Genomic DNA, 17,333 nt, shown 5'->3' on the forward strand with positions numbered 1-17,333 from the left:
CACAGGATGACATACATTTTTTCTATTCACAATAAAATTTACTTGATTGTAATAAAATCAACTTTTAAATGTAATCGCGATAAGCGAACTTTGCAACATTTTACAACAAGAGTAAAGGATGAAAAGAGCAGTAATTTTTGTGAGGGAATAATGCATTTGCCACATAAAATGTCAGCTAATTTTGGGTTGCAATTTGTAGTTTTGATGGTGAGGATTGGTTTCAAATGTCCATCTAACTAGGCAGATCTGTATTTAGATGACTCAGCCACTACATGTATACAGCAAATTTTAATCTATTGAGAAAAAAACTGGCACATGAGACCAGACATGTATGTTGACTATACCCATATTGCAATGTAGGCACAGCTGTGTATACACAGAAGGCATTCAACATGGAGATTGCGAATATTGTACAGTAGAACCTCGCTAATCCGACTCCTCGCTTGGTCCGACCGTGTCGCCAACACAATAGGCTTCTGCTAACATAACCTTATTGTCCAAGAAAAATACCTAGAAAACTTTATAAATTGGTTTTTTTTAGTCTAATGTGTTGAAATTCGTTTTATATTTAACCCTTTCTGCCCATTATTAATAATAAGTAGGCTCCCACATTATTGTTTTTGAAAAATCACAGTTAATTTGACGAAAATAAAATGGAAGGAACACCAAGGAATGTCGATCAAAGCTTCAAGGTTAAGCTATCCGTTTGCACTGACAACCGTCTACTCCTAGGCCTACACAAGACACATCGGTCTGCTCTTGCCATTTCACATTTTGTGATTGGGTATTTGGTAATCATGACAACTATAGTAGCCTGTGATTGGGTGTTAAGTAACAACTGTTGCTGGCAACTTGTTCGTTGAATGGGTGGATGAAGAGAAACTCAAGAAAGAATAAGCAATGTTTTTTTGTCATTGTTATCTTTACCGGTGTATTTTACAACTGTTGTTATGCTATAAGTAGGCTACCGTTATTTAATACTTTTTATGGGTTATCTAATGTTGTTTTTATCAACATTCTTTTGTCCTGAAACAGCGTAACAGTAGCCTATGACCAGCAGTAGCTTACTAGACTTTCTATTGTTTTGTACTTTATTTTGCTATACAATGTTTGGCAATTTGTTTGTTTGAAAGTAAAAGTTTGAAAAATCTGTGATTTTAAACGTTATCAGAAATCAGAAATCCTTTATTGTCCTTAAGTAAACAATCTTGCAATAGACATGGTCACATATTATGGTAAAATACATTTACAGTTTTTATTACTGAACCAAGGTTAATGACATACTAACATAATTATTATGATTGTGCAATAGCCTACTTATTGTATTTTTATGATGTAATATGCAAATGATCACATTTAAGTCCATTTATACAGTTAGTATTAGGCGTTTAAGAGTTGGAAATAACTGTTTTATGTCATGTTGGATTAACCGTGGATATCAGTACGTTATCTGTGGTCTGTTCAAAATACAGTTTTACTGCGTTTTTATGTCAATAAACACGGTCCTCTGATAATCCAACCTTTTTGCTGTTCCGACCATGCTCCCGGTCCCGTAGGTGACAGATTAGTGAGGTTCTACTGTATGTGAATTTTATTGAAAGGGAAAAAGACAGTTAATTGCACTTTAACCTGGAATGGGCAGACAATTCATCAAATCCTATGGCCGAGCCTCCATTAAATGACTACGTTCCATTAGTACTCTTAAGGAATGTTGTAAGGAAATTGCGATTACCCGTAACGAGTGTTGCCGTGATTACTAGAGACAATCACGGTATCACTCTGACCTTAATATACGCCCATGAGTGTTTCTGCGATCGAAGAAGACGATCACAGTATCGCCAAAACCGAATGACGAGGGTTCTGTTCATGGTTTTGCCGGGACGGCAAGATATGACAACAAGTGATACTGCGATCACGGTATTGCGGAGACTGCCAGAACAAAGGTGTTTACGTGATCGCGGGAGAAGATCATCGGCAATTGCTATACCAAATAATTAACTTTTGTTAGCCTGCTGGCTTTTTGCAGGGTGGGAAAAATCTGGTCACAGGCCGGATGTGTAGGTTGGAAATCCCTGCTCTAAACGCTATATTCAAATTTCAAAGCTTACAGGCAAGAGCTTACAGGGAACGCAAAAACTGAGAGCTACAGGGTAAAGTGACAGGGCCTCTTATAAAAGGGCTGCATAACTTTTAAAGGTGGTTGGCTACAAGAGATGCTGAGCTTATCCAGTCTTGGAGAAAACACCAGTCAGTTTTTACAAAATTGAAATATGACTAGTCCCTCATCCTCAAACAAGTCTTTTTGATGATAAGTGGCATTTACTTGTGAAACTGCATTAAAATATTTATAATATTAAAAATGTTACCATTGGCTGGCAGTGTAAACAGCTCCGGAGATCATTGCGTTTATCACAATATCAACAGGGATGTAGTCGTAGACTAGATGTTTGGCAACCGGTAACCTACGGACAACCCCAGTGGCTGCACCTTGGAAGAAACCTGTAGGACCGTTCTTGCTGTTGGTCCACCCAGGTACAGGATCCTTCCATGTTCCGACAACTAAAACAACCATTGATGAAACAATAAGATCTCAATCAACAGTTATACACTTTTTAACTGTATAGGGATAAATCATAGAACACCATCTGAAAATTTATACAAGGTGTCCCACGTAAGGTGTCTAAAATTGATTATGGAAAAACGGCTTAATGTACAAGGATGAAATAAAATTATTTCCCGCTAAATCAACCCGGAGGAATAACGTTAACATATTTTAAATTTTTTTTCGATACAGGGTAGGCCTTATGCCAAAAACTGAGGGTCACTAGTTCGAATCTCGGAATTTTCAAACGTAAACATATGTCATGTTATATGCCTACCTAATTTTAAAAGTATTTACCTAATAGACAAACATTTTGGCAAAAACAGAAATTAATTATCTTTTTCCGTTTCAAAATGGCGGCAGTTTTTTTTTTGGGAAAAATCAATATGTTTTTAATACTCTGTGTTTCTTATACCCATGCACTCAGCCATTCTCCGGTTGAATTTTGTTTCTCATTATGAAATTAGCTTTACTGTAATAAGCTACAAGTAATGGTTTTTTTTTTTATAATAAAAATTAAAAAAAAAAAAATATTTTTGAAAATTTGCAAATGCCCATGTTAAAAATTTTCAAATATCCACATATTTCAAGTGATACATCATTTTATAGTTTTTTTAAAATTCTTAACAACTTTGTAATTTACACTTACTTCGAATCTCTTTTAGTTTTTGTATAAATAACAAAAACCCTAACTTTTCTATATCAAATGCATGTTATTTGGGTTGAACACTAATTCATTAGGCCCCATTTCATTTATGTTTTAAAAGTTTAAAATATTTTTACGTTATTTCTCGGGGTTGATTTAGCGGGAAATAATTTTATTTCATCCTTGTATGTTAAGCTGTTTTTCTGTAATCAATTTGAAACACCTTACGTGGTACACTCTGAATAAATTTTCACCCTGTATGTATTAGAACTTTATCTATCACTTGTAAATCTTGTCACAGAAAAGTATGTAATGTATGAAACAAAATCTTAACCAGAAATCTTAAAATAGCCAAGTATTTTAAGTTTTTATCACAGAACAGTTATACAATTAAAGCCATCTCTAAATGCCTATTCACAAAAAATCAATGAATAATATCTTTGAAAAAATAGTTATTTTCAGATTTACTGGTAAATGTAGGACTTTATTTGGTCAATAAATATTGACCTAGATGTACTACCTATAGTAAAAGAGATACAGTTCCACCAATGTCGAATTATACTTAAATAGGCTAAATAGTTAAATAAAGATGGATTAGATGAATGATACTTACTCATACTAGGCCGGACAATACATGAAGGGAAATTGCTAAACTCCTTGGCAACTTCATGTTCTGCTAAAGCTTTTGTGAACGTGTAAGTGTTTGGATGTTTTTTGAGAACTCTGAAAAATCGCAAATGTCAGAAAATGGCACAGTTATTTTACACACAACATTTATAAGGATTTGTAAAAAGGTTTTTAAAAGTATTTGACAGAGGAATCCTACATCAAATTAAATTTCTTCAAAGTACAATGCAAAATATCCGGGGTTAAAAGAATTTTTAGAATTCCATTAATTTGTAAATTGAAATTAAATAAATTATCCTTTAATTAATCAAGCAAGATCAGGCCACAAGCCCTTTCTTAAACTGAACTTGAGTTAGACATTTACACAAAACAATAACACAAAGATGAGGTAGCTAATATTTATATTAATAGAATAAACATTACATAAACTTATCTTAAACCGACGAACAGGAAAAATGTTCAATGGAAAATAAGAAAATAAATACCAACATCAGAAACCACTAAGAGCATTGTCAGTCTAGATCAGCTGTTCATGGTACTAAGACCCATTAATCGGGGAATTTAATATTTTCAAATTTTTACATTGTTATTACATCCATTTAAATTTTCACAATCACAGGCTTGAAACAATACTAAGGTTAACTATCCAGTATTTAACATATTCAACTGATATTCACTTTATCCACCTGTATAGATAAATATATTGTTCAATTTTATTTTAGAATGTACAAAAGTATACAAAAATTGCGTACAAAAATGTATCTTTAAAAACAATTTTTTGCAGGTATTTTTTTTTTTGTTTTTAGCGAATTTTCCATATAGGGAATAAGCTATTACCGTAGTACTCATGGTAAGACCTGGACGCGGGACCGATTTTTTTTTTTCGTTTTGAGGTCCCTAGAGGCCAAAAACACCATCCATTCAAATTCATATATATATATATTTATATATTTATATGTTTATATATTTATATATATATATATATATATGTCCGTTAGCACGATAACTCGAGCAAAGATGATCCGATTTTGATGAAATTTGGTACAAACGTGCAAACCTACGTTTATTCGAACGAGTTCGCAATCCAGCTTGATCGGACCATGGGAACGGGAGTTTACGGGGGGTTTTATGGGGTAAAAATAGGTTTTTCCCATTTTTGACCCAAAAAACATAAAATTTAGCAATTTCTTTCCAAACCACTTTGTAGAGCTTAAAAAAACAAATAATTTAGTATATTGAAGCGTTATTATGCGCCTAATGGTTACGGAGAAAATTCCAAAAAATTTTAAATTTAAAACTCCCATGTTATTCTTATGGAGAATAAGTCAACTGTTGTAGTTTGCTTGTTTATGAACATATTTTGATCAAATTTGGAAAATGTTTTTATTTCTTACTAACTATTAACATAAAAAAAAAACAGTTTCACCCTCCCTGATGCAGCAAACCTAAGTACTTGTTAAACTAATTCTATTTAAATAGGGAATTAATGTTATATTTTTAAGTAGACATTTCAGTGTAAATCCAATCAGTCAAATGGAAATTCGCTTAGTCTGCAGGTTTGCTGCGGCGGGGGTATTTTTTTTTTGTAAGATGTAGAGTTTAGGTTGTCATATTATGAATTGGTGATTATTGATTACATTACCAATCATGAAGTTTTGGGAAAGCAGGTTCGAGGATGAAATAAAGCAACACTATAGGCCTAAATACAATTTTGACGACATTAGGGGTTTATTTTTAGGTTTAATAACTATTTAAATCCAAAGCTGCCCTTGAGTACTAAGATCTCTGTTTAACTATTTGGACTTTTAAATATTCGCAAGCCCACCTAATTATTTAGTACATAAATACAGGCCTGAAGAAGAATATATTTAATATTTGACATAGGATTGGGATTCAATTCTCCTACATTCAGGAGGGGCTAGCAATGTTTTCAAAAATGTCTAAAGATATGGTCGTTGTAAGTTGCCAGTAATATTGCGAAAGGGGATTGCTGAGATTAACTCGCCATTTTTTGTCCACGGCTTGTATTTGGTGTTATAATAATAACTTTGTGACATCAAGCCAATAATACTGGTAATAAAGTACGATTTGATACAGAAAAACTTCCTAAATGTCAACAAGGACAGCACAACTACGATTTTAGTTTTCAAATAACCATTTGACAAGCTAAAATAAGCAATAGTACTAAAAGATTGGCTGTAAACTTACTTCGGAGTAATTTCTTCAAGCTCTGTGTTTGAGAGTGTCTGTACCATTTCAATGATCTTCTCAACGTTATCAGGAGGAGGATACAAGATTTCTTCAGTGTGCAGCAGATTGGCATTGGCATACGCACTTGACACCTGCACTAGGCACTAGATACAAAAAAATACAATTATAAAAGGCTTAAATACACTACAGTATAAGAAAGTTGCCAGTTCGATCCTGAGAAAAGTCAGTAGCTTTTTCATGGTTCGAAATTAAGCCCAGCTATCCTTGGTCATTGGGCTTTTAATAATTGATCCTGACAATGAAACAGCTGATCTTAGTTAGTAAAAAGCTACACAGATCATCTCACTCCACTTAACACTTACCTTCCATTCACATTCAGCTTAAAATAAGTGTGTGTAGTCGTCTCAAAGAATTGATAATTGATCATTTGAAAGTATGATGAGAGAATATCTTGAATTGTTTTTATACTACAGAAAGTACTTTTATCCTAAGTGGAATTCAACAATTACCTCCATCTACACTCTGGAAATAAGTGTGTTTATGGATATACGAGGGCTATCCAGAAAAATCAAATCAAATCAAATCAGCATGAGTTATTGTGACAGTTTAAAATGTCTGTGTTAATTGAAAATGCCGCGAACTGTGAAGTGCATGCAGTTATAAGGTTTTTGACTGCAAAAAACTGTAAACGGATAGAAATTTATCGGCAACTTTGTGAAGTTTATGGGGAAAACATTATTACTGAAGGTGGAGTTCGTCAGTGGGTTATCAAATTTAAAAATGGCCGAACTAACGTTCACGACGAAGAGCGAATTGGAAGACCCAGCATTGTGACTGCCGAACTTGTCGAAAAAGTTGATGCCGATGTCCGTAAAACTCAAAAGTTCACAATAACAGAACTCTCTATGGGTTTTCAATAAATTTTGCAAAGTTTGTTGCACGAGATCATTACCAAAAATCTTGGTTACCAAACTGTAACCAAAGAGTTCATTCATTTTTTTTGCACGCACTTCACAGTTTGTGGAATTTTCAATTAACACAGATATTTTAAACTGTCACAGTAACTCAAGGGAGTACAGCAGAAACCACTTACTAGCACGGCTAGATGCCGACTGAGCTGCATAACGAACTAACACCAAGATGGTTGCGCTAGCCCCGCCCCTAGTGGATACAGACAAAAACGTAATCTACTTTCTGGATAGCCCTCGTAATTAAAACATCTTGGAAGAGGACTGAACATTTGGCATAGACTCTGCAAGAAATACAGTTAAGAAGTGGCAGGAGTCAAGCCGCACTGCTACTCTGCACTTTAACATGGGGATGGGACAATGTGAAATGCAATGACAACTGATTAACTTAATGTTAAACCGTTTCTGCCAAATGATTAACAAGATCCGTACAAACAAATCCATATGACTTAGGTTGACAAAATCATACTTCTACTATTTTATTTTGGCAAATACAAAATCCATTTCTCCATAAGAATTTTTTCACCAAACTCTTAACTTGAGGTTTGAACTCTTGTAACTTAAGTTACAAAACATGGCTGATTTCATGAAAAAATGTTAAAACACTTTTATCTAGCATTCAAAATTTTCTATCACACGTCCAGGTTAAAAAAATAAAATTGGCCTAATAAATAGCCGAGAAACAACGATTTTTAGTTGTACAGACCAGTCAAAATGAGGAGCACCCTGCCATCTTTGCCTTATTTTGCCTGGCCTGTACAACTAAAAATTGTTATTTTTGGCTACCTATTTATTATTAATTTTTTTTCAACTTTGCCGTTTCATAAATAAATTTTAATGCTAATTTATAAGTGTTCTCGAAATACTTTTATAAATTTAAATTTCAAAAAAACGTTTCTCGCTTTATTACGAGGTATAAAAAAAATGTTTTTCTTGATTTTTGTTTTATTTTGACCTATAAAGACTATTCCCATTTTTATTTTGTGCTGACAGGCATCCTGTATATGCTTTATTTTCAACAAGCACGTTAGTATTATGAAAAATCTTGACAGTGAGAACTTTGCAATTCAAAATAACAGATTGCTCATGGTTACATTGTGGTCAGTGGTTGCCTCATTATTTGGGGTCATTACAGCAATTTTAGGTTTTTCCAGGGCCACTTTAAGGTAGACCACTAAACCATTCACGAGTATGAACGCATCCACAACTACAATTCAGGACCTAGACCATCCACTAAGTTATTTTATATAAGGAAAAACAGTTAGCCTATAAGGTTAATTCAAAATGAACATAATTTTGAATAGGCTAGATGTTTGTGTAAAAAAAAAACAAATTTAGAGACAGTTTAACATTTAGAGAAAGAAGGAACTTATGTAGCTTATGAAATTAACCACTTACTTATCGTAAGAGAGATAATTAAAATGTCCCATCATAATACTATGCTTTAGTGCTAGTGAGGGATCAGTGCCATGAGTTTATGAGCGATATGACATAAATGAATTACACATAACTACACATCAATTTGCCATGATAAACAAGGATGATTGTAATTGCATACATTTTTAGGTCAAAATAATAGATAGAGACTGGAATGCTTGTTTATCACAGCATTGCAAAACATTACGTTTGCCTACTTCAACCAAACACATGTTTTAAACACTCTATAAGTGGTTTGAGAAATATTTAAAACATGTAAATTAAAGAAACTTTTCCACAACTAATAATTAACTATTTTCCCAACAATTACCTAGTGCACACTTTGAAAAGTAATAGTAATACAGTATTTTCGAATAGTTTGATTAAAATCTTTGTGACAGTGAAGGACTTATTTTTACATAGATTACTAAAATACTATAAACTACAAACATCATAAGGTGACTCAAAGGCCTACCTTGAGGTTTCTCATCCTCTTGCACATATCCACAACTTGGCGTGTACCCAGTACGTTGATTTCCATTGTGGTTTTAAGGCTTGCTTCAAAATCCAAAGTGGCAGCACAGTGAAAAACATAATTAACACTTGAAATTACTGTTTGCAGATCTTGTTCACAAAGGCCTAATTCATTTTCATCGATGCTGCCTTCGATTGGAACTACTTTCCTCAGGGATGAACTGTGGTCGGACTGTTTGATTGTTTCAAAAAGCTATTGAAAACATAAATACAATATTGTATAGTTTTTCTGCTCTTGCTACTAATAAATAAATTGAAACAAAATCAACAACTGCTATAAAAACTGATATTGTTACAAACAATCAGTGAGTCTACAATTTGCGTAAAAATTAAGAGAAATAATGAAAAAATCATAACATTCAAAGACAAAATCCTTCTAAAGCGAAGACTTTAATTCTGCTATAGCATTAAAGTAGCGAATCGAATATGAATTTGGATGATAGGGTAAATATTGAAGAATTTCAAATGACAGGATGATAATTGTTAGGTAATCCAACGTAACACTTTTGTTATTTCTAAATTATAGATTTCTTTAATTTAAAGAAGTAAATTCAATTACAGGAAATGCAACCATCATGTACTCTTGTGAAAGTGGTGGATCCTGTTCCCATAACAATGTATTTCGGAAGTTTTCATTAAAAAAAAACTCTTGGATTCACTACAAAGAATATCATTCTTTGACTCCCGAAATTATTTAATTTTGAAATGCAGAAATTTACCTGATCCTTGAAGGCTTTACTCACTTTAAGTTACAAACAATAAAGTTTGAACAAACAAGATAATATGCAACACAAATAAAACCTTGTGTAGTTTTTGTTATTATTTTTGGTAAAAAGTTGAGTTTCATGTAACCTAGTTATAGTTTAGTATCTATATTAATGCTTTATGTCATTACTGAGGGACTAACAAGCACTGAGTTATAATTATGGTACCGGTACATAAAGCATAATTTTAATTTATAAGTATCCAATAAAATTGTAAATATCACACAGCTTGTAACAGGACAATCATTTATGCAATATGGCAGGGAGTTTGTTTGGTAGGTAACAACTGTAAGGTTAGTACATTTCAATAGGCGAGTCTATATTTTTGATATTTCCAAATATTGTGATTTAGGCCTTTTAATAATAATCTAGCCTGCTTAGAAATAGGTCTATATTTTGTAGGAATACTGCTTTAAATTAGATTAAGACACCGCTCCTACCTGAGCTGCTTCGCCTAAAAGACGAGTTTGTTGTCTGTTACCAAAGGCAACATTCATCGTAGAATCAAAGTTAAGCTAGCACTACCTTATCTGTGTCGGTTTTAAATTTATTATTATCTGATTAAAAAGCCTTTGAATAATCTTTTTAAAGCTGACAAAAAAGGTAATTTCAACTGCTTTTACTTGTTATAAAGCCTTTATAGTAAAAAAATAAAAAATGTACTGTAAACACCTTTTTACTTTTTTGCTATAATACTTAGGTAAATTACAAAGAAAGTTGATAAACAGTACTTTAGAGGGGCGAGAACGACATTCCTACTCTTCTTTTTCCAGGAATTCTATATGCTGTACCTACTGTATTAATAAACACCCCTTGTTTTTTTTTTTAAAGCGGTGTTTACACTGTCATGGGGCCACGGCTAAAGTCAGGCGTGTAGGTGAGAAATTTTCTCACTTTCTTGAGAAGCGTGGCCACGCCTCGTGTAAACAGTTGAGACGTGGGAGCAACAGACTTGGCAACCCAATACGCCTGTTCCCCACGCCCTTTAGGACTAACCAAACCGTGTTTGGTTGCTACGCCAGTTGCAGGCGTGGCTAGACGTGATTAAGGAGTTATCGTCTTCCGTCTCGTCGTTGTGTGTACTAACTATTGTTCTTTAAAGTCAGTGGTTGTCGTCTTAGTTAAGTTTTTAAGTACCATGGCGAAAACAAAAATATCTATAACATTGACACAAATTGAATCAATTGAAACAGTGAAAACAAAGCAATAAAAAAAATTATAAATAAAATTAACGGAAGGTCAAACAATTCGAATGCTTGAACTGTATCAAAGTGAACCATGTTTATTTGATATTAATATTGAAAGCTACAGCTTGGTTTCTTTCTTTTAATAACACTTAAATGCCGTGCTATTTCTTCAGCTAAAATAACACTCATTGTGGCACAATCCATAACGTACCCACAAATAAAAATGAACACGCCTTTAATGAATACGCTTCTACCAGAAAACTGTTTACACTACACGGCTGTTTGTGGCCGTGGGACGGTACCGTGGGGCCACGGCATTTGCGTACGGCTGTCCATTGGCGTGGCGACCACGACTGTTATAGACGTGGTAATACGGCAGTGTAAAAACCGCTTAACTCATGAACATATTCCACAGTCGAGGGTGAAATTGTAAGCTTTAACCTATGGTACAGTACCAGACAAGGTGAAATCATGAACATCCCTTGTGTTCATGGTGATACTGGGAACATCTCCCATAGTGAAAAATAATGTAAAATCGTGAATATCAATGATGTTGTATAATGGTGAGCGTTCACACTGGAAAATGTATACCTAAATCACAGAATGTAAGCTTTTGCAGCTGCCTATTTTAAATCTGTAGCATACAGAACCTTGTTGCCGCAAGTGAAACTACCTAGGTGTAGCCCCTACATAGCTGTCTTGCTTTCCTTCTTCTGCTTCTCAGTTGAGAGCTTTGCCAGAGACTAGTAGAGTAGGAGAATTTAGGCCTATGTCTAGAAAACCTTAACAGCTCAGAGACAATGGCCTATTTAAATTTTGTATTGCGTTCATCTAAAATACACCATTGTTCAAATAACATTATAGTTTATTGATTGATTGTTTTTTTGCTCATACTGATGGATTATTATAGTAGGACAATGTCACTTTCCCTAGCCGAAGAGCATGTCAAGCAAAGCGGCTATCTGACAAACTTCAAGGCGTTTCATCGAGCAGGTAGAGCATGTATCAGCATATCTATTGTTAGATATTAGCACAGAAAACATACTACTATAACCCAGAATGCCAACCACATGGTGAAAAGCGTTAAGTACTTTGAGAGAGCTTTGCCTGTCAATTCGTAAGCAGCATGGCAACGCTGGTGGCGCTGCCTACGAATTGACAGGCAAAGCTCTCTCAAAGTACTTAACGCTTTTTACCATGCGGTTGGCATTCTGGGTTATAGTAGTATGTTTTCTGTGATATTAGTCTTTAATATAACTTAAAAAAATAACTGTAAATGACTTGGAATGTATCTAATACCTACATTGTTTTTTAAGAACTAATTTGGGAGAGAGTATGAAAAAGCTACGGTACTCACTTTGTTTGACATTATCTCTTGGTAACGTTCTTCCTTGCTTTTTCCTCTCTTGGGTCGAATGAGAACATATATATTTGCTAGGTCAGGAACACATCTGATGAGTTTCTCAACCAAAGCGAGTCCAACAAACCCTGTGACACCGGTGACCAAGACGGAGCTCCCGGCCATGTAGTCACTTATCTTCGGAATCATTGTTATATCGTTACCTGAAAAGTTACAATTTTTAGTTGTGTAGAATAAATTTTGGACAACCCATAAAGATTTTAATAATCACAGGGAAGAAATAAACTGACAATAGATAAATATTTTTTTTTAACTCTTAAATTTGTGAATGCATGACTTAGTTTAGGAACTAAAAGAGATAGTTGTGATGGTTTTAAAATGTATTTATCAATACAGGATAAGTTAATGTCCGAATGGTCCTTTCTCACATTTAAGCTGTAAGAAAAAAAAAACAAGAATTAACAACATAAAAAAGAGAAAATATTTATATTCCTCATTGAATGAATAAAACAAAACAAAATTAAATACATTATAACATTCAGTCCATACCACATGTCAGCGACCTTATATGTGTTCAAGGCCCATGGGACAAACCAACCATGGCCATCAGATTAAAAAAAAAATTTTTGCCCCGATCAGGAATGACTATCAACAGATTTAATGGCAAGAGGAAAATCATTTCCAAGGTGAAAAACAGTAACAACAAATATTCTGTCGTAAACTGTGGTACTGTGGTCCTATGTTGAAGCATATATGCAATGTGAAGGAAGCAGACCACAAATTCTTGAAGAGGTCGAAGGAATTTGATTCCACAAATTAAGTTGTCTTTCTGTAAATTGGCTGCTTCCCATTGAAATTAATGAATTAAAAAAAGTATGACGATAGGATGAGAGATAATAGAACTAACTAATCTCATCGGGAATGGATAGCCAAGTGTAAGAGCTATTGTAGCAAACAAAATAGACCACGGTAGTTGGTTGATACTTTAGAAACCTGCTGCAGGGTTCTATTTTGTTTGCACAGTCAAATTTGCTGGTTGTTTGATTATCAGTGGACCAATCCTATCAAAATTAAATACATGAGGCGAAGCATGTATTATATATATCCAAGCTGTCATTAACAAGCGAATTATTCACATTCATTTGCAGTAAGGAAACATCAATAACATTTCCATGATGATCGAACGTCTACTTAAACAGTAGCTCTCTCCCAAACTTGTTTGCTTTATTTTGACTGAAATAAAAATTTAAAAAATAGGATGAAGGTTACTAAAGACGATATTATTTTCAGGCACATTTATTTAAAGAATTTAAGAAAAATTGGTTTTTTAAAGATCCTAAATGTGGCCCGCTACAATTAGTTTTCAAGTTAATTCTCACTAAATATTTGATAATGGGCAGTAGAAAGTACAAATGGTTAAAATGTTGTTTTAATTGTATACTGTGCATAATAAGCAACTAAAAATCTATAATAACGTTTGAAAATTAAAATATTTTAGGTAGGCCTAACTAGAGTAGTGTTTTTTTTTTACAGTTCAAGAGAATTCAAAAGATCATCCTCAGTTATATTTTGCTAAAATGAACAAAAATCTCCATAACATTTTTTACACACAGCTTCTAGAGAATATTATCTTTCTCGCAATCGGTTGATCATTGTTTTAAGATTTAATATTTAAAATGAAACTACTGAAACTTCAGACACACCTATTAGTAAAAATTACTCATGTTGTTAAAATTGTATGAGTTAAAAATGTTTTGCGATGATCCCCATACCAATTACTTATTAGTACATTTTTTTATTTTATTAAGTACAAAAACTCAACATTCTCAACAACGTATTAACATCTTATGATTCGTTAAGGGATCAAGTAGCTGTGGGAAATACAAAAAACTGGCAAGATGAAAAAAATGGAAAACACACATATTTTAGATTACTGCGTCATCACACCAGTTAAACTGGTATGAACGTAAGTTAATGATAAATATTTTCACAGAACCATTCAATCAAGGTATGTTCTCAGACATTTACAAGTAATCTGGATTTAAATGTAGCTTGTAATTGCATACTAAGAACAACCAGAAGATATATAATCAAAGTTTGAGTTGCTATGTAATAATTGTAATTTAGTTTGGTTATACCAGTTTCCACACCAATTTGAATTTGTTGTAGTTTTAACTGTTATAATGTTATGTTAGATAATCTGTTACGGTAAGTCAGCAGTGCTTTAGTTAAACTGTCTTAGACCTTTTATTGCAAGATATTTTCAGATCCTACATATAACTACAAGGCAAGGGGAATTATATGACAGAGAATTTATCGGTCATCATTAGAAAAAAAGGAAAAAAAAACTACTAACATTTGACATAAGGTTAAATCAAAAATAAATTTTACAAGGTTAACATTTTTTGCTGTGATTTTAGTGTAGTAAAACTAACTTACTTAAAGTTCATTTTAATCAGGTATGATAATATCAACAATTCAAACTACTATATAATAGGCCTATTACATTTTTGAAAAAAAAGACCACATTTTGCAACTATTCTACCCAATGCTCTTCATGAAAGGTCAGCAAAAACTTCCATTCTTGGTAACATCAAGGCTGAGTAATGGAACTAAACAAAAACGCTAGGTAAAATGATAAGTAGGTCATGGGAAGTCCAAATGTGTTTTTTGTATGCTTCACAAAGGCATTAGTGAAATCCTTGAATCGGAGGTGTATGAGCAGATGTAAACTTGAAGGTTATTGGCCGTTCACCTTGGCCCTGGAATGACTAGCAGAACCACTTGCTGTGGAACTTCCAACGCACATTGACGCAGGGACACTGGGAAACTACACTTGCTCCAGACTCCGTGCAACATTCCTCACATTTATAAGTTCATCACAAATGTCATCACTCAACCTAATATCTGTCACAAAGTCCATAAAACAGTCCTTGACAAATAAATTAAAATATATTAAAAAAATTTAAATATGGTCGCCATTTCATTAAAAGTATTAAAATATTAAGTGTTAAAGTGTTACAGTATTAGGATATATTTTTGGAAATTGATTAATCGAATTTGAGGCAAATGATTAGAATACAGTGCATTGGAACATTTAAAGAACAAGAAAAATTCTGTACAACTGGGCACACTTTTAATTGCAAATAACTTAACTAATATGATAATTTGAAAACCAAGACTAGTCTTGGCTTTGAAAAAGTGGTACTGAAAACTGACACATAACTATAGGGCTAATAGAATGAAGCCAAAAATGCAACATCAAATAAGGATAATTAAATCACCATTATCTTGTAATTTGACAGATAATTTTATCTAACATTTATGTCCGGACACCCCGTGAGTCCTTGGGTACCTATTTTTCACAAAAGGCCTATGCAAATATATATATTAATAATGCCTATGCAAAGGTAGTTAACATTGTAGCTGTGACACTTGTTGGTTGCTGTACCTTTTAGATTATCACAGTTGCAGCTGTACCTAGCCACAGCTTAAATGTGAGTTTTCCAACTCAGCAAAAGGTTATTAAATGTAGGCTATAAAAAATGTATGGTAAGAAATGTATTTAAGGTGCAGAGTGCAAAGCTACAGTTTTCTAAATAAATCTCATCAATGAAGTTGGCCATGCATTTCTTATAAAGAGAATATCCAACTTGAACACCCATTTTGCAAGGGTAAGTGCAACTTTGTTTAACGCCAATGTCACTTAGAGTATTGTCCGGCAATTATGAGCCTCCGATCAGAGTGTTTTAAAAGTTTAAAACTTTATATAGATCAGACCTTAAGTTTTGGGAGTCACATAATCTCATATAATGTAAAGACAGAATCAACCTCTTGAGGAGAATATCTTTAAAATTAGATACAGAAACATGACAAATAGTTTATTTTGGTGTAATATTCCCTTTCTTGTCCTATGGCCTTGTTTCCTGGGGAAGTTCTCCTGACTGTAGTTTACATAAAATGTTTGTTCTATAGAATAGAGCAATCAGACTGAAAGCCAAGGTCTGGTACTGTATAGAGAGTGTTGTTAATATATTTTTGTTAGCTTTAAATCTCTTCACTTTGTATGGACTAAGTGATACATTAATCAACTTATAAGTTAATGATTGTAAAAAATCATGTAGAGCACATAAGTAAAACAGTCAAATCCATAGGTACAACATAAGATGCAATGACAACTTCCAACCGAGTGAGGGGGAACTTCAGTAAAACTGGATGAAGTCCATTTGTGACGGGGTCAATTTATGTTAACCCTCCTACCATGTACATAATCAAGGAATTAGAAAGCATGAAATTCAAAATTGTTTTGATGGATTGACTGATCAAAAAACAGTCAACCAATTAAGCAAAAATGTCAGAAATAAAACCCAATCGGCTTATTATTTTAAAATAATTAACATTTTTTGAGGGGAGTCTAAGTTGATTCTGGGTATCTACACCAAGAGATAATTGTAGTAATTAGATCTATTGTTTTTTTACAGTTTTTATATATTGTCTATTCTGAGCCTAGCCTCCTAAATTTTCCTTCATGTAAAGACTCTGAATTGGGTTTTATTTTTATTTAATTATAAATTTACTTTTGTCTGTGTATTGTATGTTTGATGGACAGTAAATGATTTAATCATGCAGGGATTAGATGTTGCAGAGTGGATCTAGTGAAAATTTTGAACTTGATTGTGTCATTGTGTGAAGTCATCTATGTAGGCCTACATATTATGAATGGCTTCCTAAAAAGGTTTTGTGTTCTTTGACCAATAATAAGTTCTTTGAATTCAAGTAGGCCTATGTGTGTAAAAAATATAGTTTTACCGGTACTTGAAAAATAGAATAGTTGTCTTTAAAATAAAATAAAATTACCGGTATCTAAAAAATATCTTAAACAAGTTCCATTTATTAAAAATAAGTTTTTAGTCTACAGCTATTTACTATCAGTCAAGTACATAAATTTGCTGGCGGTAAGAACCATAGAAAATAGTTTCAGATATTCAGAACAGAACAGACAAAGATTGAAGGGATGA

The 17,333-nt window shown here is 33.3% G+C and overlaps 1 protein-coding gene across 2 annotated transcripts in view; it reads right to left on the minus strand.

Annotated features, from left to right (window-relative positions):
- LOC128998587 (putative fatty acyl-CoA reductase CG8306) overlaps positions 1-17,333 on the minus strand; it is a 40,163-nt gene that overhangs the window by 12,562 nt on the left and 10,268 nt on the right. For both annotated transcript variants that reach the window (XM_054424791.1, XM_054424790.1), the window contains exons 2-6: positions 12,313-12,518; positions 8,946-9,197; positions 6,084-6,229; positions 3,862-3,971; positions 2,367-2,559 (exon numbers count right to left, since the gene is read on the minus strand). In XM_054424791.1, the coding sequence (XP_054280766.1) occupies positions 2,367-2,559; positions 3,862-3,971; positions 6,084-6,229; positions 8,946-9,197; positions 12,313-12,504 (893 nt within the window). In that variant the 5' untranslated portion in view covers positions 12,505-12,518. The remainder of the gene's footprint in view (positions 1-2,366; positions 2,560-3,861; positions 3,972-6,083; positions 6,230-8,945; positions 9,198-12,312; positions 12,519-17,333) is intronic.

The sequence above is a fragment of the Macrosteles quadrilineatus genome, unplaced genomic scaffold (assembly GCF_028750875.1).
Source record: "Macrosteles quadrilineatus isolate MER2022 unplaced genomic scaffold, UCM_ALF_1.0 Scaffold_7__1_contigs__length_78375512, whole genome shotgun sequence".
Classification (NCBI taxonomy): Eukaryota; Metazoa; Arthropoda; class Insecta; order Hemiptera; family Cicadellidae; genus Macrosteles; species Macrosteles quadrilineatus.